The sequence below is a fragment of the Sebastes umbrosus genome, chromosome 9 (genome assembly GCF_015220745.1).
Source record: "Sebastes umbrosus isolate fSebUmb1 chromosome 9, fSebUmb1.pri, whole genome shotgun sequence".
Taxonomy (NCBI): Eukaryota; Metazoa; Chordata; class Actinopteri; order Perciformes; family Sebastidae; genus Sebastes; species Sebastes umbrosus.
The window spans coordinates 29,869,608-29,891,948 of record NC_051277.1 but is presented as its reverse complement, the minus strand read 5'-3'; the positions used below and the strand labels follow the sequence as shown (position 1 = coordinate 29,891,948).

Sequence of the window (22,341 nt, the reverse complement as noted above, 5' to 3'; positions counted from 1 at the left end):
CTGCTCTCAGTTTTCTCCTCTGCTCTTGGATATTTTGTGCGATAACTCTGTCAAAGTTCCCCAGCCAATAGAATGCCAGGTGTAGTGTTGACCAATGAAATGATCCCTGCTTTGTTGCGGGTGGGTTCGCTTTACTAGAACGTCCCTGACAGGCTGTTACTCTTAACCAGGTACTTCCACTTCCGCTCTCCAAGGCTTTATTATAAATGCTTTCTTTCTTTCGATGTTTGGAATAAAGGACAGTTAATATATATATTCAATTCAATTTGTTTTATATAGCATCAAATCTTAACAGAAGTTATCTCAAGACACTTTTCATATCGAGCGGGTCCAGACCGTGCTCTATAATTTAGAGACCCAACAAAAGAGCGACCCAACAAGAATATAAACCAGCGCGCCGCCCATACTTTTTCTTTTTCTATAATAGCTACACCAGCTGAATGAACAGTGTTGTAGGGCTCAACCTGGTGTTGGTCAGTGGAGCAAGTTAGCTACAGTTAGTGGCACAGGAAGCTGCCAAATATGCCAGTGAGAATCGGTTTATGCCTGGTGGGGAGTGGCGCTAGTCAGTGCAACACAAGCCGTTTTATGTGGTCTGTGACCGCAGCAGCAAGCTAAAAAGTCAACAGGAATACCACTGACGATCACTGATGTTATATACCGCGGCACCCAGACCTTCACTCACAAAAAAAGAGGAGCGCTACAGGGCTAACGTTAGCTGAGACTGAAAGTAGAGCACTTTCAGTGTAAGTATTTTCAGTTTAAGCTCGGAAGGGAACTACAAGACTAAATAGCCACATCAAGGTAAATATAGCTTAAAGTGGGCATACCATGGATGTAATGAGGGGCAGACCGCAGGGTTTACCACCTCGGTTTTAGCTAGCATTAAAAAGTTAATGACTTGCTCTCTGTGTGCAGCGTTCAACGAGCAAGATGATGTGGTTGATTCACAGCATCGTTGTCAGTGTACGACAAAATAAAAAAGGTAGTTCCAGTAATAGTAGCTGGTGTAGTTATTATAATAAAATAAAAAGTATGGATGCTGGTATACAGTATATGTTATATATTTAATTTTGTTCCAAAAGTCATAAAGAAAACAAGGAAAGTACATAATAAAGCCTTGGAGGGCGGAAGTGGATGAACCCGGCTAAAGTGTAACTGCCCGTCAGGGACGTTTTAGTAAAGCAAATGCACCCACAACAAGGCAGGGATCATTTCATTGGTCAATACTACACCTGGCATACTATTGGTCGGGGAATTTTGACAGGGTTATTGCACACAAAATCCAAGAGCAGAGGAGAAATCTGAGTGCAGACGTTTCACGTGCACACAGAAGCAGCCTGAGTGTGAGGAGAAGGGTTGGAGCGCAGGAAATCTGTGCCAGCAACAGTACACTGATCAGCCATAACATTAAGACCACTGACAGGTGAAGTGAATAACATTGATTATCTCGTTACAAAGGCACCTGGCAGTGGGGGGGATATATTAGGCAGCAAGTGAACATTTTGACCCTTGAACTTTGTATAAAAATGGGCAAGCGTAAGGATGTGAGCGACTTTGACAAGTGAATACATATTTTTCCAAACTAAGTGTTTGTAGTATTATCAGAACATTTATGAGTGAAGTAATTTTGGTGGTACTACACTGTATAACAGTGAAGTTATGGAATATTTTTATAGCATCTCTTTTCGGCGTTGCACTTTGTAGACGGTCCCTGACCACTCGTCTCAGAGCCGGCTGTGCATAGAGACCAATGTTATGTGTCCAGCTCGGAGGACGGCTTGTTTTGATTAAAATGAGGTTGTAGTTCGTTGTCTACCTCACTACGGTTATAAAGAGCCGTCGTTGGTGTTTCAACAACGTTTTGTTTATGAGTTATTGATCCGGGAAGTTTACAATCTGTCAATATCTTTCCAACTTTACCGAAGTTAGTTTTTCTGCAGTCATGTCTTCTTCCCTGAGACACACTCTTTTATTGTTTGAAAAAACTACGTACTGATCCATGTCCATCACCTTCAGTTACACAGCAGCACCATACTTTTTTTTCCCAAACAAACCACCAAATCACCATCTATAGGGTTAAACTAAGCTGATGTTAGTTGACACCAGAAAACTATGTTAACTTGGTTATATATTCAGATGACATAACACTCATAGCTCAGGAACAGCTAAGTTAGTTAGCTGACATACTCAGTATGAAAATGACCTAAACAGCCTGTTTGTAGCCTAGCAGTTAAGCTAACGTTAGTTCGTTGTTATCAGAAGATGGTAAGATGAACAGTGCACCAAACTAACAAATGTAGATAATGTTATCCGACGTTACCTGAAATATGGAGCTTATAACTAGAGTATGTTATATTCATATAGCAAAGCATACACGTTTGAAGAAGATGAGCCACCAGTATGTCCCGCAATGGCCTTCCCTCCTGTCTGCAGAAGAACAAGTCCACCACCCAGCATTAGCTTAATTAAACCATATATTTACATTTATGGGCTACTGTAGCGATCCGTGCACACACAGGAATCTTTTCGAAAGTGAAAATGATCAGATCTGTGAAGTTGAAGTTAAAAATCTTTTCATAAAATATTAATATTTATTCAGGTTGTGATGTGTGCATTTGTTAAACAGTTTTATATGTGTGAACACGCATTTGTGAGTACCCAAAATTGTGCACAAATCGTTGTAGTACACACTTGTAAATCTTATTTTTCCATTTGTAGATCATGTAATATATATCTGTGACCATTTTGAGACTAATGTCACTCCATAAATTAGTGCACTTTGACCTTTGGCCTTTTCCTATCGTAGCATCTTCTTATGGAATAACCTCCCTATGGACATCAGACAGCCTGATTCAGTCTCTCTCCCCCTTCCAAATAAAAGCCCCATAGAGTAACTGTTTCTTAACAGGACACTCAGGATGAGGCTTGTTTTTCAAAATAAAAGCCACAGAAGGTAACTGTATCTTAACAGGGAACTCGAGAGACTTATATTCCACCAAAATACAACTTTCTGTCAAACCACTTACAGTTTTAAAGGTCCATCCACTCAAATACTTTCTGTCTAAAGACTACCACTGTTGCTACTACTACTGCTATTGCTACTACTACTACTACTACTGCCGCTAATACTAATACTAATACTAATACTAATACTAATACTACTACTACTACTACTACTACCTCCGCTGCTGCTGCTGCTGCTACTACTGCTACTACTACTACTACTACTTGTGCTGCTGCTGCTACTACTGTTGCTACTACTGCTGCTACTATTGTTGCTTATACTAATGCTGCTTCTGCTACTACTGTTGCTACTACTACTGCTGCTGCTACTACTGCTGCTGCTACTACTGCTGCTACTACTCCTGCTGCTACTACTGTTGCTATTATTACTGCTACTACTACTACTACTTTGATAGTATAACAGTTTAGCTTCCAGCTTTTCTAGCTTTGTATTTCAGCTCTTAGCCTGTGTAGGTAATGCAGTTCAGCTTCCAACTCAGTTTTTTCCAAGTCAGTTTCACATTTCAACTTCCAGGTTTTCAGTAGTGCAGTGCAATGCATTTGAATATTTTTCAAGCAAGTTATTTCACATTTCACATTTCTGCATCTCAGCAGTGCTTTGCAATTAATTGCAGCGGTCAACATTCTGCAGAAAATGCATTTTCTAGTTTGGTATATAATGCCTCATGGGTCCCTTTCACCTTAAAAGAAGCATATTTTTTTAACTTACTTGATTTTCTTTTTTCTAATAGGAGACTCCCCCAATGCTGTGACAACCTAATTCAATTTCTCTATTTCATGATCTCTGTCAGACTATAGCATATGTGTTTGTTCGGGATTGGGAAGTGTCTCTTCCTCATATTGTGGCTGTGCTCTGTCTTGAGGGTGACAAGGCAATGCTTTCACACAGGGATAACAAAGCTTCTGCCCATAAACAAAACCAAGTGAAATGGGTCACAGCAAGACTTGATATGTGCAGCAGCAAGAAAAATGCTTGACGTAGAATCCATTTCAATTTATAGAGCCCAAAAAATAAGAGCTAATGCCTCTTCACGTTTCTTAATAATTCTGCTTAATATAAATCAACAAGTCAATATATTCTTTTGTTTCTGTTATTTTAATTCTTCGCTTTGAATATACATAAGAGAGCATTCTCTTGAATAGCACACTCAAGAAGTGACTATCATGCCTTGCACACAGCACACTCATGGGTTTTATGCAAGAGGAGGAACCACCCCTTCCTATCACCTTTCATTTAGGGCTGCAATTAACGATTATTTCATTGTCGATTATTTTCTAGATTAGTCGTCTGGTCTATGGAATGTCAGAAAATTATGACAATACGTAGTGTTTCCCAAAGCCCAAGATGACGTCCTCAAATGTCTTGTTTTGTCTACAACTCAAAGATATTCAGTTTACTGTCATAGAAGAGTAAAGAAACCAGAAAATATTCACATTTATGAAATTGGAATAAGAGAATTTTTACTGCAGCTCTAGCTAACTTCATACTCACGTCACACGCGTTCGCTGCCTCTCTCTCGACCGCACTCTCACTAATGTTACGGTCTTGCAATACACTGGCTGGCAGGAACCCGTCTTGTCTTGTCACCGTTGACTGTATAAAATATGGACTTAGTCTCCGTCCATAGGTTTCTGAAGAACAAAAATTAAGCTCAAAGTGGGCCGCTCCCGACGATTCCGGCCGTCGCCATCATGGCAGTGACATCTCCGGCTAATCCAAAAATGGGCAGAAGGGTGCAGCGTGGTTGGAGCTGAGGCGGCCTGAAGCCTGGTTGCTGAAACAGTTACATTTATAAACAGTTATATACATCAACAGTTATAACTTTTCTGCTGGTAGAGCAACCGTTCAAATAATAAACTGTAGCGATAACCAGAAGGAAGGAGTCAACAAGTGAAGTTGAAAAGGAGATTAAAGCAGGTCATGAATCTCTCACCGGCTGCACAGTCCCACTCTGAGCTAGTGTCTCTATCAGCAGAACTCCCTTCAAAAAACAAGGAAATGCCCTAATGACTGATCAAATGTACCGATAACATTAGATTCACCATCTTTTCTGAATCTGTCCAAGCATCTCCTGTAATTCGTGAAACACATAATCCACCAAAGAGCACGTGTTAAAGTATTATTTTATGGTGTGTCTCTGTAACGTGAAATGGACGGAGAGGAAAAATCAGTCCAGTGAGAGTGACTCTTCTCTCTCTTCACACCACTTCAACACAACACAGCTCTTTCTACAGTTACTGTGGTGTCTTTCTGATTTTAGCAACTTTTCTCTCATCAACTTCTCACAGAACATCATCTAAATTTATTATCATTTTGTGGGTTTTTGTTTTGGAAGACTCTTGTCGCCTTCCGTGCTGCAGTACCACTCTCCGCCTTAACAGCTCGTAATGCGCCAGCGGGTGCGCTGTTTTACAAAAAAAAACCTTATTAAATGCTGTTTAATAACTAACATCAGAATCAGGAATACTTTATTGATCCCTGGGGGGAAATTACAGTTGTTCCATTTTAGAATAAAATATATATAATCAATGGATAGGTTATAAGAAAAATAGAAATAAGAATACAGATGAAACGTAAATATGTGTGCATTATCAAAATGCAAATATAAAATTAACTATCAAAGAAATCACATAAACTCAAGTATAGGGGGCATCAGATTACTGCATACCATTTCATTTTCTAATGAATACATTTAAACATTTTGAATTAATAAAAAAATAATTTTAAGTTCCATGTTCTGTCATCTGTTATTCCATTACTTTTCCTGAATTCTTTGATTTTTGCCGTGGTATCGTTTCAGTTTCGGTATTGAGATATTTAGGCAGGGTATCTTATTGAAGTCAGAATTTTGGTATCGTGACAACACTACTCTTATGTTTATTTGGTGGTAAATGCAGGGGGACATTGTTTTCCTTTGGACTCGGTCTACTGCCATACAGTTTTAGTTTAAGGCAGCTATGTTAGCTATTGTGCACTGAATATTTCTGTCATTCATATTCAATAAAACTCAGTAATGGTGTATATTGTAGTTTGTTGATTTTTTTTGACGCAGGCCCGCAGTAATGGATTATCTTTTCCTTTTAGACGTATTAAAAATGTTTTAAAAGTCATTAAATTTGTACTTTAAAAATGTGCATATACCCTGTAACTGCTGTATTGATAGAGGGAGCTGTTTGTCTCCTTTCTATAGTGAAACACTTCTTCCTTCGCCTGCAGTGATAGTGGTGTGTGTGTTTGTGTATGAGAGAGAGCGTGTGTGTGCTTGTGTTGGGGTTTTCTGCTCTGATTAAAGAGAAGAAAGGCAGGAGTGCCATAAATAAAGGTCTTATTCTCCCCACCACCACAGGCATGTACACACACCCACACACCCACACACACACACACACACACACACACACACACACACACACACACACACACACACAGACAGGACTGATGGTGGTAGAATGGAGTTGTACCACACAGGCACACTCACATACATACCACAGATGATATGTGCATCAGATATTTGACCTCTGCTAAGGACCTGAGATTACGTGCTCATTGCCTTTGTCCATCCAGTCAGTCTATGCCAAAAGCAATTTTGTATCTGAGGCTTTTTAGATACTCATCACTATTCCGACTCAATAAACGGACAGGTCTCTATTTCTACTCGTATTGTTCCACATCCACTTGATTTGGACCTCCTCTTAATATTTATGTCCCGAGTTTATTTCTTATCAATTATACGCCTATGAAGTGCTATCCCCCCCATAAGCTGCCATTTAAATGATACAAATTTCTGACTTTATCTGTTGTGAACTTGGGAACTGTATGTACAACAATCCATGATTGATCTGTGGTCTTTTTGGTGGATGACAGAAACTTTATACCACCTTAGGTTTTATGTTTCATACATTTTCAGAACTGGTGCCAACAGACTAATATGCTGGCATATTTTGTTTTGCTGTTTTTTGTAGTGATCAGGGCTCGAGTTTAAGGACGTCCCGTCGCCCCGGGGCCGAAAAAATAGGAACGGGGAGGATGAAAATTAATTTTGGGACGAGAGTTGAAAGAGAAAAATACCTGTTACATTAGAATGAACGGCGAGGAAACTGACTGCAGGTTTTGTGTAGCGCACCGTTATTATTAAACCTTAAACCTTACACACACAACTATATTCACTTTTTTAATAGTCCTGTATCTCAGCTGTTACCCTGCACTATATTCAGTTTTAACATTTCTCTTCATCTCCTTGTATTTTTATATCTGGTATATTTTTTGTACTATGTATTTTGTACTAATAACTTTTTTAATTCCTTTTTTTACTAACATGTTTGCACTATGGAACTGTGATGCTGGAAACTTAAATTTCCCTCTGGATCAATAAAGTTACTATCTATATATCTATCTACACTGTCGGTGCCCCCCGATCCGTCCCGCACGTACACACACAGCACATACCGCTGGCCTCTGAACTCACGACAGCTGCAGCAGCAACGGAAAATTATTCCCAAGTCAATGAGAAAACCTTTTCTACTTTCTACTTCCCTACTCTTTCTGTGGCTCTCAGCTCCAGTCCATTGGTTCCTAGGATTTCTCCACGCACACACACACACACACACACACACACACACACACATATTCACGCAGTGAAGTTAGCGAACAGCAGATCAGAGAGGCCGCGGTGGAGACAGAGAAGTGAACCAGGGGAATTTGAGTTTACGACAACATTACAACATTACTGTAGGCTAAGTAAGTGCAATAAAACCTTCGCAAGTATAAAGCCAATACTTTATCAAAACACCTTTTCAACAAGCATAAATATTATGTAAACATGTAGAAAAGCGATATTTCAATTTGCTCTATCTACAGTCTCTCATTCACTGCAGCTATGTTTACACAAACACAGCCCGCTAGCTCAGCAGATTGTTACAAACAAGTGTTTTTCTTGAGGTGTCTCTCAGTGAAGGCTCTAAAATGATTAGTTCCCTCTAGTAAACAGTGTTCCAGTGTGTGTTCAGGAAGTTTATTGTGAAGTGTGGAACGAAGGGAGTGAAGCGGTGATGCCCTGTTGTCGACAAGGTTGCAGGCTGTCTTGGTGCAGACTACGGAGCCTCTGTGTTATTATCATAAAGTATAGATACAACGTAACCCTTGGCTACACAAGCTAAAAAAAAAATTGTCTGTATGTAGTCGAAATGCTTAGCTTAGTTTGCCACGTGTCTTAAAATTCTTGTAAACTGATCTGCTGACTGAGACGAAGCAAACCCGCCTCTCGTTACCTGCAGGCAGTGAATCACATAAGCAGAGGGAGGACAGAGGACAGGATGAATGAGTGATACTGATTGATGTCTGTGTTCTTCATTCTTTCTAAACTTCACTCAGTACTTTGATTTTGGGAATATTAATTATTTTATTAACATTTTAGCTTGTTTCCAGTGAGATATTAATGACTTTGCTGTTGTAAACATTACTGTTGCTGCTCTAGAAACAACATTTAGTTGTCACCTAGTTATATTTAAAATATTCAACTCTAATCTGGTTCTGAATTTAAAGACAAACAGGGCTGTAAGTACAGCTAATATGCTCACTTCAATATTTGTTTATTTATCATAAGTCATATCCTCATATTGTGCAGGCCTACTACCGAGCCTGTTTGTAACCGGTACCAACAACACTGTCTTCACTTCACCCGTCTCTCCGTCTGTATGTGGAGAGGTTATGCAGCATGCTCGGTAAGGTGCATTTGGTGGGGACTATTTTCAGCGGTAGATTAATCCAAAACTGACTTGAGTCATAGTGCCATATTGTGGCTCATTGATGTGTTTTTAACATTTTTTGGACAACAACAAAGCTCTGTGGCAGAGAGGAATAAGATATATCAGGTTTTAGCTTTGCACTCGGGATTTGTTGACAATAAGAAAAATATAGAATATTACCAGACTTATCCTTACTTACTCCACTCTTCTTTCTGCTTGTCCTCTGCCCTGCCCCGTACAGCTCCCCTCAGCAGTATTAAGAAGAGCCTAATGCCTGTTTGGGTGTCTGTGTTTGGCTCAGGGGCACTCAAATAGCTATGTGTGCTGCAGTGAACAGAGTGGAGCTGCCATTAGTCAGAAGATCAAGTTACAACAACTATGTGGTTATTGCACACCTTTCTCTGTGTCTCTATAGACAGACACACACACACACACACACACACACACACACACAGACTTGATCGTGTACAGACAGATGAAGTGAATTTTGGAAAGTAATTGAGCTGAGCCTTTCATCAGGATGAAATTATTTTTACCACTCACAGATCTGTGTTATCCTATGTGTATGTGTGTGTGTGTGTGTGTGTCGGGGTGCCAGCTGTGTGTGCCTGCAGGCTTGGAGTTTCCTGCCCCTTTACCTCACTCTATCTTTCTCTCTCCTCTTTTGTTGGTCTGACTCTCATTTTTGTAACCTTTTAATTCATTTCATTTGAAATTCAAAGCTGCGTGCTGATGATCCAGGATTTCCCAGTGTCACCAAAGCAAAAACATAACAGCTGCATCAACAAACCAGTTGTAAATTGATTTTCTTCCCGCTCTGGCTTTATTTAACCAGCTAAAAAATGCAGAGTTGGAAAAAATATCGTAAAATGAGCACGACAGGGACAAAGCCCCGCTGAAGAACGGGGGGGGGGAGAATGGACAAGTAGATCTTTTGTGATATTAGAATAAGGTTAATACAGACTCAACAGTTTTTCTGGAAACTTCTTACAGTGCAGCCTTGAAGGGAGTTTACTGGATTTGGTCTTTTAATTTGTGGAGTAACTACAGGAAGTGTTGAGTTGTAGTCCCTGGATAGCTTGAGCTTTCATGCCAACATCACAGTTGTCACCGCACTGTGTGGCTTTGTGACAGAGAGTCAAGAGTAGTTTCAAACATGGAGCAGTTAATGCTGCTGATGCCTCCGTTTGTTTCCCACACCCGACATGGCAGCGGTCCTCGGCTGGGGTGAGGAGAGAGAGGGGGGCTGCCACATTAATGTTCATGCATGTAGGGGTGGGCGGTATTCCGGTTTCATCGCCGTCACCGGTGTCACGTTCGGCCACGACAGGGATTTTGCAATATCGTCATTACTAGGGGTTCATCTACTACATTGATGTATCGGTTTATATTCCTACGATCCAACTACATCGATAGGTACTCGGCAAGTTGTCCTTCACGGGAGACGTATATCGATATAAAATCGATTGTATCGATACTAAGGATTTGCACCTTGTATTTAAGGACGACAAACATTATATGAAAGTGTTTTTGAGCACTTTTATTAGTAAAGAAATTTTAAACGTTACTCCGGATCACTCCAGACATGCGCCAGCTTGCCAGCTCCGCCCTCTGCAACGCGAGCACGCATCCATGGCGGGCATGCAGACGAACGGCGCACTTGACTCCTCGCTCTCTCACCCTGGTAGCGGCGTGGAGGGTCGGGACACCGGTCTGCATGAGCTGCTGGTGCTGCGCTGCCGAGAAGCCGGTCGGCGGAGTTTCAGGCGCCATCAGTCCACTTGACGAGGGCGGCTTCACCCACAGGTGCTTTCCCCGTGCACTGTAGTTTTTTCATTCAGAGAAAATGACTTTCCTTTCCCCGTCATGATATCTATGTGCACGCAGCATCAGCCTCACGTATCCAGCCAGAAAGCAGACGGTCCGCGAGGTTAGTCTAACATAGTTTTAAAATGTTTTTCTGTATGTTTTCATGTATGAAAAGACCCCAAATTAACACTGTAGGTGGACTACTTGATTACTATAAGCAGAGTTAAACCACCAGTTAAACCACTGTTCATTTAACTTGATTAGAAGTTGGTTTATTCTATTTTTTGTTAAATAGTACACTGCCTTGTATCTTGAGAAGTGAATCAGCAGGTCCTGCAGTTGTACTTTTTATTATTTTCTAATAAAAGTTGTATGTATTTGCCATTGATTGTTGTTTACTTGTTTATATCCATAATTAATTTATCCCTAATTCCCTTACAAGAAAAAACTTTTGTTAAAAAGTTACTGTATCGATTTCAAATCATGTATGCAGATGATTTTTTAACCTGAAGATGGCGCCTTTAAATACTGTTTAATGCTGTAGCCCTGTTAGTCCACTAGATGACAGCAGTTCACAGTAAAATGTGAACCACTGGACTTCCTCACTGCTGGGGTCTGGTTCAGCAGCCCTCTGTCAACACTGGTCAAATAATCCGATGGCATTACATAAAAGTTATTTATAAATGCCCAAAAAGAAGAATTGATGCAACAAAATCCAGAAATCCAAATCTAGCCGTTGGGTGTTGCACCTATGTTTCTCTGCTCACACTGCTGTAGAGCTGCATCAGTCAGTGACATGTCAGGAGCTCTAACATAGTCACAGTTCACCTACTTGTTATTTGTCACTGTCACTAGAAGTTTTGTATCATAGTCGGTTTATCTGTTCAAACTCATATAATAGAGTTTAACTTTGCACCGCCATTGTGCCAAACCATTAGAAATAGAAGTAATTTGAGCTAATCTTTCTTTTGTTTCTCTTTGAGGTCTAACAAACATTTGAATGCATCTCCTTATAAAACTTATTCAATGTCAAATTGTTGAATTATTATTATATTGGAACCTGCATTGATTACATTCATGTTAGCTTGGTCTTCAAATTCTTCAAGAAGTCTTCTTCCCTGCTTGTTGCAGACACTTTGAAAAGGACGGGTTGCTGTCGACCAGCTGTCGATCGGTGGAATAGCATAGCTCGCAAGCGGCAACCTTCGGTTCCACCGACGATCCACCTCTTTGACCATTTTTGGATTAGCCGTGAAGAGGCTGTGTCATCACTGCCAAGATGGCGATGGATGGACGGAGCTGCCTGTTTTGAGCCTCACAACGGCTCTTCAGAAACATACGGTTGACGTCACGAAGACTACATCCGTATTTTATACAGTCTTTGTTCACAGCCCACTGCAGTTGGCAGGAATGTGCTCGTGTCACCTGCATGGTCATGCATGTGTGTGCGTTGTAGTAGAGCATTAGATATCAACAAAAAGAGACCCGCTCATCACAACCTTACTTTACATAGTGTCACTTGTCGTGGAAAACTCTACAGAGTACATTTAAGTGCTGTAGTGTAGTGGTTTCTCATTTAATTTGGTTCCTTTGCTCCAGAATAAACACCAGATCGGGGTTGTAAAAAACACTCTTAACACACCTCACACCCCAGGAATATCTAGAAAGATAATCTTTAGAACCATTTAAAACCGGGGCTTTGCTGACGATCGTCGTGAGGGGGGAATCGGGCCCAAAATCGGCTTGATTCTCGTGTAGTTTGTACCCCACATAAGCAACTAGGGATGTCACGAGAACCGATATTTTGGTACCAAGTCGATGCCAAAATTCTAAAAACGTGACGGCACTATTTTTCTTCAGTACCGAAGGTATCGTACGATGCCTTTAACGGTCATTGGTAGGGATGTGACAGTGAGGAAAAATTCCCACCGGTTAATAAACTTGTGAGAACACCGGTGTTACCGATTACACCGGACATTTTACAAGAAAAGATGCCGGCCAATATGTGCAGAGTGCTGACTCTGATCTTTACCGTCGGGTGGCGGTGTGTCTGGCCTCTCCGGTTGTGCTTTTGCTGCGGGGCTCCGCTGCGGGGCTCCACTGCAGGGCTCTACCTGGCGCTGCTGCTCCGTGCACACCGGCTGTGACGGCTCCATCCGCCTCGTGGCGATTACCCCATTAACGTTATGGTTCCCTTATAGCATTGGGACTAAACGTGAAATATTGCCGAATAGGTGCGTTCGCTTTTTGCTTCGACAACAAATCCTCTGCCATTGTCGATCTGTCAACTCTCTCTCGTCCCGTGTGTGAAATATGACTCCTGCTGCTCTGAGCTGACAGAGCAGATGCATTCGCGGTCAGTATGTAGCGTCCGTCGTCTGACTATCGATTGATAGCATGCCGCTGATACGCCAAAAGGAACTAAATGGGTCAATTCTTCTTATTTGTTACTTAAAGGCTACATGCCTCTGTTTTTTGTAACGTTCAAATGTTTTTAATAAAAGAGTGCGTGTTGGTTTAAATGGGATTTATTGTTTTTTTGTGTTTTTTTTACTGTGTTATCAAATTGGGTATCGAGAATCGGGGAAATTCACTGGTATTGGTATCGACTACTAGATTTCTGGTATCGTGACATCCCTACATTGATTTAACGGAATACACACATGTAATTATAGTCCGATCTATCGTGCTCTAGATGGGGCAGGTCGCTGATTTCTTCCTAGCTGTCCTTCCTGCATTTGTCAGTTTAAACTGTGTTGCTTTTAGCCCGGATTATGACTTTAACGTCTTTGTATTCATGTAATATTATCTTTCATGCACCGAGCTCTGATTGGTCAGCAGGCGGTGCTTTTATACGAGTTAATCTGTTAACATCGAACGTAGCCTGGTTAGGTGTGAAGCATAAATTACCATGGCGATGATCTACCCCGGTACGAAGTGAACCACCATCGTAGGACTGAAAACCCTGAAGGGTTAAATCTGAAGTTACCTTGCCAACCCCAAATCGTGCTTCGTAGCATAGGGCTGTGGACACACTTGGCAGTGTGTTAGTGGTGTTGACACTAAGCGACAGCACAATGCTAACTATAAACACTGTCTATTGCCTGTGTTGCTGTGTGTTGCAGCATTTGGTCAGTGTGCTGCTAACTAAAGAGTCAACCTAAGAGCCCCATGCTGATTGGCTGGCTCATGGACTTGGCTTCTCTCCAGCCAGACTTTGAACACACACACACACACACACACACACAGGTCTTAGCAGTTCCTTTCAGAAACACAAATGGACACACTAAGTAGCATTCGGCTATAGGATGTAGAAATGTGTTTTTATGAATGGGTAGCACCGCTCAGCTTTAACAACAGGAGGAAAGTGTGTGTGTGTGTGTGTGTGTGTGTGTGTGTGTGTGTGTGTGTGCGGGGGGCGGGGGGGGGGGGGGGGGGGGGGGGGTTGACTGACACGATTCTCGCCCTCCCCTCCCTCTGCCTCCTCCCTCTTCTCCCTCTCCCGTTCTCCCTCCTCTCCAACAACAACACACTGAGCGACAGAGTGATTGCAGGCAGGCGAGCAGCGAGCAGAAAGAGAAAGGCGAACGGACGAAGGAGAAGACAAAGGAGAAGCAGAGGCAGCGCTCGCTCTGCTCCGGATTAACCCTTTCTCCTCACTGAATGTTGCTTTTTGTAGATTTCTCTCTTACACGTCTTCCATCATCCCTTTGCTCAGCCGTGGTACACTGTCTCTCTCTCTCACACACACACACACACACGCACACACACATTTTTACCAGTGGATCAACTGCTGGTGTGTGTGAACAGAGTCCTGGAAGAATGATCACGGATGGATGGAGGCAGAAGGGAGGAGTGTGTCTGCTTTTCCCATGGAGATTGTGTCGTTCTCTCTCCTCCTTCTGCTGGCTGAGCAGCCTCTCTCCTCTCGCTTTCTTTTGTATCAGCGCCCCCTCCCTCACTCCCTCTTTTCTTGCTTCCCTCCCTTCGCCGCACAGGCTTTTGTCTATCTGACAGGGATCCAGGCTTGTCTTTTTACCGCTCTCCCTACCCGACCCCCCCTTTTGACCGCCTCAAAAAGTGCCCTCCCCTCATTTCTCATGCTTCTGCTAAAGCTTAGACCAAACGGGTCTGCCGTCAAGCAAAGGCACCAGGCTAGGCTAACCGCTAGCCACCGGAGTGGTGTAGACGCCTCAGCTTGTCCCTACTAAGTGTGTGTTTCTCGTGTCTGTGTGAGTGTATGAATTCAGACGTCACTGCAGAAGCATTAGCTAACAGTTGACCAGTCACTCCATCGTGGATTTGGTGTCACCTGAGGAGGAAGGAGAAGTGTGTATGCAGCGGGAGGTGACAGTGACATGACCATGAGAGAGTCTGTCCAACCCGGGACTGGAATTCTTTATTTCCCAACATGGTGATTATTTGATATTCATCCGTCGATTTATCACCACTAACGGTCCACAATGGAATTTACGTGAGGAGCTGGGAACCTGCAGCCTTGGGTCAACCATTTGGCCCAAATATTCAGAAGTTTGCTTGTGGAAAAAACTATTTTGACTCAGTCTTGTATCTGTCTGCCACCCGGCGGGGTGAGGATGAAGAAGACAAGCAGCCGCACGCTCAGGCGGGCATGGCCCAGCTCTGATCTGTTAGAGCGCCTGCTGCCACCGGCGGCTTCTGTAGAGCCTCACAGGAGCCGACGCTCGCGCAGTGAGAAGGACTACAGAATCCACAAACACAGCAAGAGGAGCCGCTACCCTCCACAGTATCTCTGTCAGAGTCCGCCGGCTTACGTACACCCAGGTACTGTACAACCGCACAGATGGATGTTCATTCGCTGTTTGGGTGGTCTGACACTCAGCATTGTTTTCACAAGTTTATGTCTGATTAGAGAGGTCACTATAGTTACCTCTTTGATAAAGTTTTTAACACTAAAACTGTCAGTGTAGTATGTGAAATTAATACATTTAAGGGGGGGGGGGGGGGGGGGGCTACAGCGATTTAGTGTTCTACCTGCTTACAAGAGACAGATTTTTTGTTAAATAGTCAAAATCTGTCAGTAATGTGTGAAATATACAGATTTTGAGTTCCTAGTACGAGTCAACTTCCAAAAAACCCTGGATCCAACACTTGTCGTTATGCAACCCAATGGCATTATTCCTTAGGCCCATCCTGCCTGGTAAACACTAGGGGTGTAAATCACCAGTTTCATCACGACAATATATATATATTCTTTGGACAATGATACGATATTTGCTGACATCACAAAGCCTGCCACGATACGATTTCGATACGATTCAATTCAGCGGCCTGCGATCGACACAAGACGATATCCTATTTCACATTTATTTCACACAATCAGTTACACATCAACCCACAAAGAGCAACTAAATTATGATGTTACAATTCTATTACTGGGCTCTTTCAGACATTTAAATTAAAAAAAAATATTCTTATTAGTAAATAGAATAAAACCAGACATCATGTTGTTCACTATAAACTGCCACATTTGTCATGTTTAAATGCTTTTTTATCAGTTAAGAAAATTTCAAAATAAAGGCGTATCTTAAAGAGGACAATAGGTATCGATGTTTTCGCTTTGCGTCGATATGTTGGATTGTTGATCATTGAATCGATACATCGATCTGGATCGACGTATCGTTACACCCCTAGTAAACACCCATGTCCATCTCCAACTCCACATCTCCAGTTTACAAGTAATAGAATAATTTGTAGTCCTCCCCCCCTCATTACCACCACTGAGGTGCCCTTGTACCTCTGCAAGTGTGGTATCATAGATTTTTCTTTTCTTTTTTTTTTAAATGGAAAAGATAGCTTAGAAGTGCCCTACTTCCGTGTTCACAGCCAGCTACTTGGCTAAGGGACCTGATGAGGGTTGTTGCCATGGATACTGAATGGTTTCCATGGTAATGGTATTGTAACTCTAACCACCACCATTTGTGCCAGTACATTACACATTCTGGTTACCTTGACTGGAATGCAGGTGATGTGTGGTGTATCTGTACATCTGCTGTTTAGTGAAAACAATGAGCAAGTGAAACATGAGTGTGTACCTTTTGCATTAGCTAACGACGGCTAGTTCTACATTCTTATGTGTTGTACATTTAGTGGCTCCTGCAGCATGATGTGCACAGACATTAGAACTATCATGTAGGGATGTCTTTTCTGTTCACAATCCTGATCGGAGTCGTTTAACATTGGGTATCTGCCGAGTCAGATCCGATCAATATTTACCTTAATGTTGATTAAATATGTATATGACACATAACAGCTGTATACTTCTAAATCTTATACAAGATACCTATTTTTCATGAGCAACTTGATCCAAATACTGAAGGCTCTGGTTCAAAAATGTTCAGTTTACATGCTTCAATTATTAATATGGTGAATAAAAGTTTAACTGGAGAATGCGACTCCTGAAATTGACGTGAGGCAATCAGCTGTTGAGAAGACGTTGTCACTCTGTTGGTGTTGGAACTGGTATAACGCAGTGATTGTACAGCAAAGTTACAAAGTGGAGCTTTTTCCCTCACAAAAGATATTTGGCTGAGTTTAGACAACAGACAACAAGTCTCATTTTGTTCTGTCATCAAGTTACTCACAGAATGAATGTTAATTAGTGACAGCTGATGTGACTTGCCGCCAGAGACATTCATCATTTGAACCAGGGAAAAGTGATGGTCCGGCTCACATTGAGAAGCTGCTGCCTGAATGTTTTGTACAATGAGCTTTGCTAATAAGAAAGACAAAGAAAAGCAAATCCATGTAATGTTATTTTACCAGTCCCGGGTCAGAATTCACTGGCACCACTACGCACATATACATTCACTTTCACTTTCACACACGCACACGCACACACTAATGTTCACTCTGCTGCACTGTAGAGCCCAGCTGTTAAAAAGGAAAGCAGCACTGCAACACCAGCAGGCTGAGGTGAACAAAACACAATAGAGTACAATAAAGAAACACAGAGCACAGTAAAGAAACACAGAGCACAGTAAAGAAACACAGAGCACAGTAAAGAAGCCGAGTACAGTAAAGAAGCCGAGTACAGTAAAGAAACACAGAGTACAGTAAAGAAGCCGAGTACAGTAAAGAAACACAGAGTACAGTAAAGAAGCCGAGTACAGTAAAGAAACCGAGTACCGTAAAGAAACACAGAGCACAGTAAAAAAACACAGATTACAGTAAAGAAACGGAGTATAGTAAAGAAACACAGAGTACAGTAAAGAAACACAGAGTACAGTAAAGAAACACAGAGCACAGTAAAGAAACACATAACACAGTAAAGAAACACAGAGCACAGTAAAGAAACACAGAACACAGTAAAGAAACACATAGTACAGTAAAGAAACACAGAACACAGTAAAGAAACACAGAGCACAGTAAAGAGTACAGTACGTCCGTGGTGTACGCAGCTGTCTGTGTACGCGTCCGTTATATATCTGGGAGTATAAATGAGGCTTTAGCAGGATGCAGATTCTCCAGAGGTTGTGTGACTTTTGACCTGGCCAACCTGCACCTCATGCAGGGAGGGGAAGAGCAGTTTAAACCTGTGCATTCAAACATGTCAGTGACACCTCCTGTGAACAGAGAAAGTGACCGCTGCAGCACTTTTCTTACAGATAGCTGGAGGAAGCTGGAACTACAGTTGTCAAACTGCTGCTGCTGTGGCTCTGCTCACTTTGATGATATTGACCATGTTCATCATCATTGACCCTGTGTCCTTGTTTATCACTGCAGCACTGCAGAGCAACAAACACCTCTCCCCCGGAGGTTATCAGAGAATAAATCACTGGTATTCAGTTATTGAATGAAGTCAAATATTGGTCTATGATATTGGTTAACAACAATGAGCAGGGTTGGGTCACCAGCCAATATGGTAATCTATTGAGAGGCTGGTAGATTTTGGAATCCACCAGCCAGTGGCAGGTGCACAAAAAAATGCATCTCTAACTATGCCAATGAGTGTCCAATACCTATAGGTGTAACTATTAAGCATTTTAAAATGGAAATTTTGATTTGAATTTGCAGCTGTTTTTGTTGGGACCGTGGTTGCATCCTAACTAACAACTAACTAACATGCTATTTAGTACGCTAAAACAGTAAGTGAGATATTTTACTATGTCTGAAACCTTAGTATGAACCCAATGGTACGCGAATTGCATACTACTTTTGGTGAAATATTACAGTATGCATTGCTGGACATACAGCAGCATAAATATCCCACACTGCAATGCGACAATAACAACAACGTTCATAACGGACGTTAACAGACTGCTCTGTAACGTCAACAACGCTTCAATTTAAATGTAAGTATAAAATTCCACTTTGCTAGGCGTAATATATATTTTAAATTAATTCAGACTTTGATTCTCACAAACCATCGTTTTGGTTACATGAGGTTGGCACAGGTTACCATGGTTACACGTCTCCAACCGGCAAGGAGGCTCTCAAGGAAGTGACGAAGTAAATTACAGCTCAGTGCGTCCAAAAAGATACATACTACTGTTTATTCACACAAAAGTATGTTGAACGATAGTACACATGTTGAGTATGTAGTGCATAGTGTGCGCTTTAGGACGAAGCCCATGATGGACAATGATTGATAACCCTCATCCCTGCAGGATGTTGGCTTAGTTTCTGTCTCCATCTGTTGTTAATTTAAATTAAAACCGAAACCAACATCGAGCTCCGTGCACAGTTGTTGACATGAGGACCGTAGCAGGCATTGCGTGTGAGTGACGCTGCGGTGGGACGAGTGGAACCATGATCTTCAAAGTTCTGAACCTGAATCCCATCACATTTCCGAAAGCTGAAAAGTTGACATATTTAAATGGCATGTTTTGTTCAAGCAACAGTCCAAAACTAAGCAGCCAATATTCACATTTGAGAATTTGGAACTGAGAAACTGAAATTTATTAAACAAAAACATATGATTAATTGATTAATTAACAAATACATTTTCTGTATATTGATGAATCAACTAACGAATTAATTGACTAACTATTTTATATCTGGTTATAACATTGTCAGAAATGACTTAGCAGGAGTTTCTTATTATTATCCTAACTGGACAACTAAATAATAAAATGCCACTCTTGAATGTCATGATTACTTGAAAATGATTGTGAAATATGAATTATACCACTAAGTTAATGCCATATTAAATGTAGGCCCAAATGGCTTCAAATAAAAATACAGCTCTGGAATTTATTTCATAGAAAGTAATGACATCCATTGTCTGTAACCGCTTATCCTACTCAGAGTCGCGGGGTGCTGGAACCGATCCCAGCTGACATTGAGCGAAGGCGGGGTTCACCCTGGACAGGTCTCCAGACTATCACAGGGCTGACACATAGAGACAGGCAACCATGCATGCTCACATTCACACCCACGGGACATTTTAGAGTCAACAATTAACCTAACCTGCATTTCTTTGGACTGTGGGAGGAAACCTGAGAACCCGGAGAAAACCCACGCTAACACAGGGAGAACATGCAAACTCCACACAGAAGGGCCCCAAACCGGGTTTGAACCAGCAACCCTATTGCTTTGAGGCGACAGTGCTGCACCACCGTGCCACCATAATGGCATGTCAAATTTTTATATTTGTCCAAAAGATTTTTTTCCCCAATCGTTGAGCCTTAAACTTGTAGATCCATCTAATTAGTCATTTCAGATTCATATTGTGGAAGATTCAAATGAATAGACTCTCAGATAACGATTTTGACTTGTTGTTTGTGGTTATTGTGACACACTTTACAGACATGTGTTGGTAGGAGCCATACCGGTGTTGGACACCATTCAGACTGATCTTAGACAAGATGATGGTATACCACTACCTACTGCAGTCATAAGATCTGATCGGTGACGGCCTTTTAAGAGCTTCTGGCTACTGAGGATGAGTGTGGTGAAAAGTAGGCAGTGGGACAAGGTACAGTTCTCCACTAGTTTCTGCTGGTGACAGTCCTAGCTGGCATGTTTGGAGTGATTTATGTATTTATATGTTGAACAAGCCCATAATTATGGGTTTGACTGAGGTTTTTGTGAGTCTGGCAGTAAGTGTGGCTTAACTGTTCAAACTTTGATTCCAGATATGTAGTTGTTGTTGGTTGAGAGGGAGACTGAAAAGATGTGGTCGGGGGTTGCTTTTTAGTATTTATCAGGATATTTCTGTTGTGTCAGATTGCTTTCACAAATGGAGCAGAGCTGAGCCGCATACTTCCAGAGCTTGCGCTGGTATCGTAGTAACCTCAGGAAGGCTTGCTGGAATAGAACCAACAGCTGTCAGCAGGAGAGACTCTGTGCATCCTGAAGCTGCTGGGTCTTATTCATTCACACCAGTGGAGGCTGGTCCATAGAGGCAGAGGAGGTTCCTCCTCTAGTTTTGAGAGGCAAGAGGGAGACCAAAATGTAAAAAAAGAGATGGATGAACCATTACCAAATCTCTGTATCATTTATAAAATATTTGATCTCTCTTCTTTGGAAAAAATCCATTATTTAAAAAAGTCTAATTTAAAATGCTTCAACAGCGACACCTGCAGGGCAGGCAAGAAAGTGGTTATGGTGGGGGCAAGGGAGGACGGGCTGGTGCTGTCCTCCCTTGAGGCAGGACATCTTCTATCAGTTCAACGTATTTTATTTTTTTCATGCTAATCTGTAATTGGCCAAAACACAAAAAAAATGACGCTCAAAGGGAGGTCATCCTAGTCATCATTGAATACAATATTGACATCGCGTTGATCCAATGATGATGTCCAAATGTCATCTTCAGTCTCTACCGCTGTATTATACGTGATGAACTGGCAGTAAAGTATCAGACAGCAGCATATTATGAAATACATAAAAACATGCAAATTGTGAACTACTTTTAAACACATAACAAAACAAATCCTTTTTATTTAGGCCGTTTGTATCAAGCTAGGTAGCCAACGCAACAGTTAGCTTGTTGCAGCAGCCCTGAAGGACCCGGTGCAGCAGTCTGTCGCCCTTACCGGGATCCAGTCTTGGAGTGTTGCGGCACGTCAGGCCGCTGCACGCCACCGTATCCTGCCGTGGGTCAGCTCGGACAGCTGAGTCTGCGTCTTAAGTACAGTGCTAGAGTCAGGATTTGGTTAGCCTAGCTTAGCCAAAAATACACTTACCAACTACTTTGGGTGTGTGTGTAATCCTACTGTAGGTTTGCAAACTTTGAAAATCAAATGTTCATATCGTTCCCGTCCCTTTTGTTTCAAGTTGTTATATCATGTACTGTATATAGCACTTCAAACTGCATTGGAATGAAATTGTGCCCTGCAACTCAACAGACCATGTGATATAACACCTGTTTCAAAAAGCTTGTAATATTATACTACCAGGACACAGTACTAATCCATCTGGACCTACCACAGGAATGCAACCATGCATGCTCTTGCCATGCCCCACCACCGTGCTGTTTTATTGGTCAGTAAATTGAATGACATGCCGAAACAACAACAACACAGGTGTGACTTCTAAACATGAAGTGTCTGATGTGTGTTGGTGTTATTGCTGTGGTGATCCACTGCTGGTCTAGGTCTTGGTCTACTGTGGTATTATCTTGTCTGGTGTTACCCTGGCTTGTGAGGGTGAAGGAGCAGACTTGTGGCGTGTGTGTATACATATGGTCCTCAGACTGTGACAACAGTGTGTATTGTGCAGATAAACTCTACCCTGTCCTCCTTGACTTGTCTCTCTGTCTCTGTTCACATAGTCTATCCA

The 22,341-nt window shown here is 41.9% G+C and overlaps 1 protein-coding gene across 2 annotated transcripts in view; it reads left to right on the top strand.

Moving 5' to 3' along the window:
• Positions 1 to 22,341, top strand: part of LOC119494273 (storkhead-box protein 2-like) — a 65,142-nt gene that overhangs the window by 2,210 nt on the left and 40,591 nt on the right. Inside the window, exon 1 of one of the 2 annotated variants that reach the window (XM_037780031.1) lies at positions 14,094 to 15,381. The exons of the other annotated variant lie outside the window; for it this stretch is intronic. Coding sequence (XP_037635959.1) covers positions 15,174 to 15,381 — 208 coding nt within the window. The 5' untranslated portion in view covers positions 14,094 to 15,173. Of the gene's footprint in view, positions 1 to 14,093; positions 15,382 to 22,341 lie in introns of those variants that run through there. 2 annotated transcript variants of the gene reach the window in all.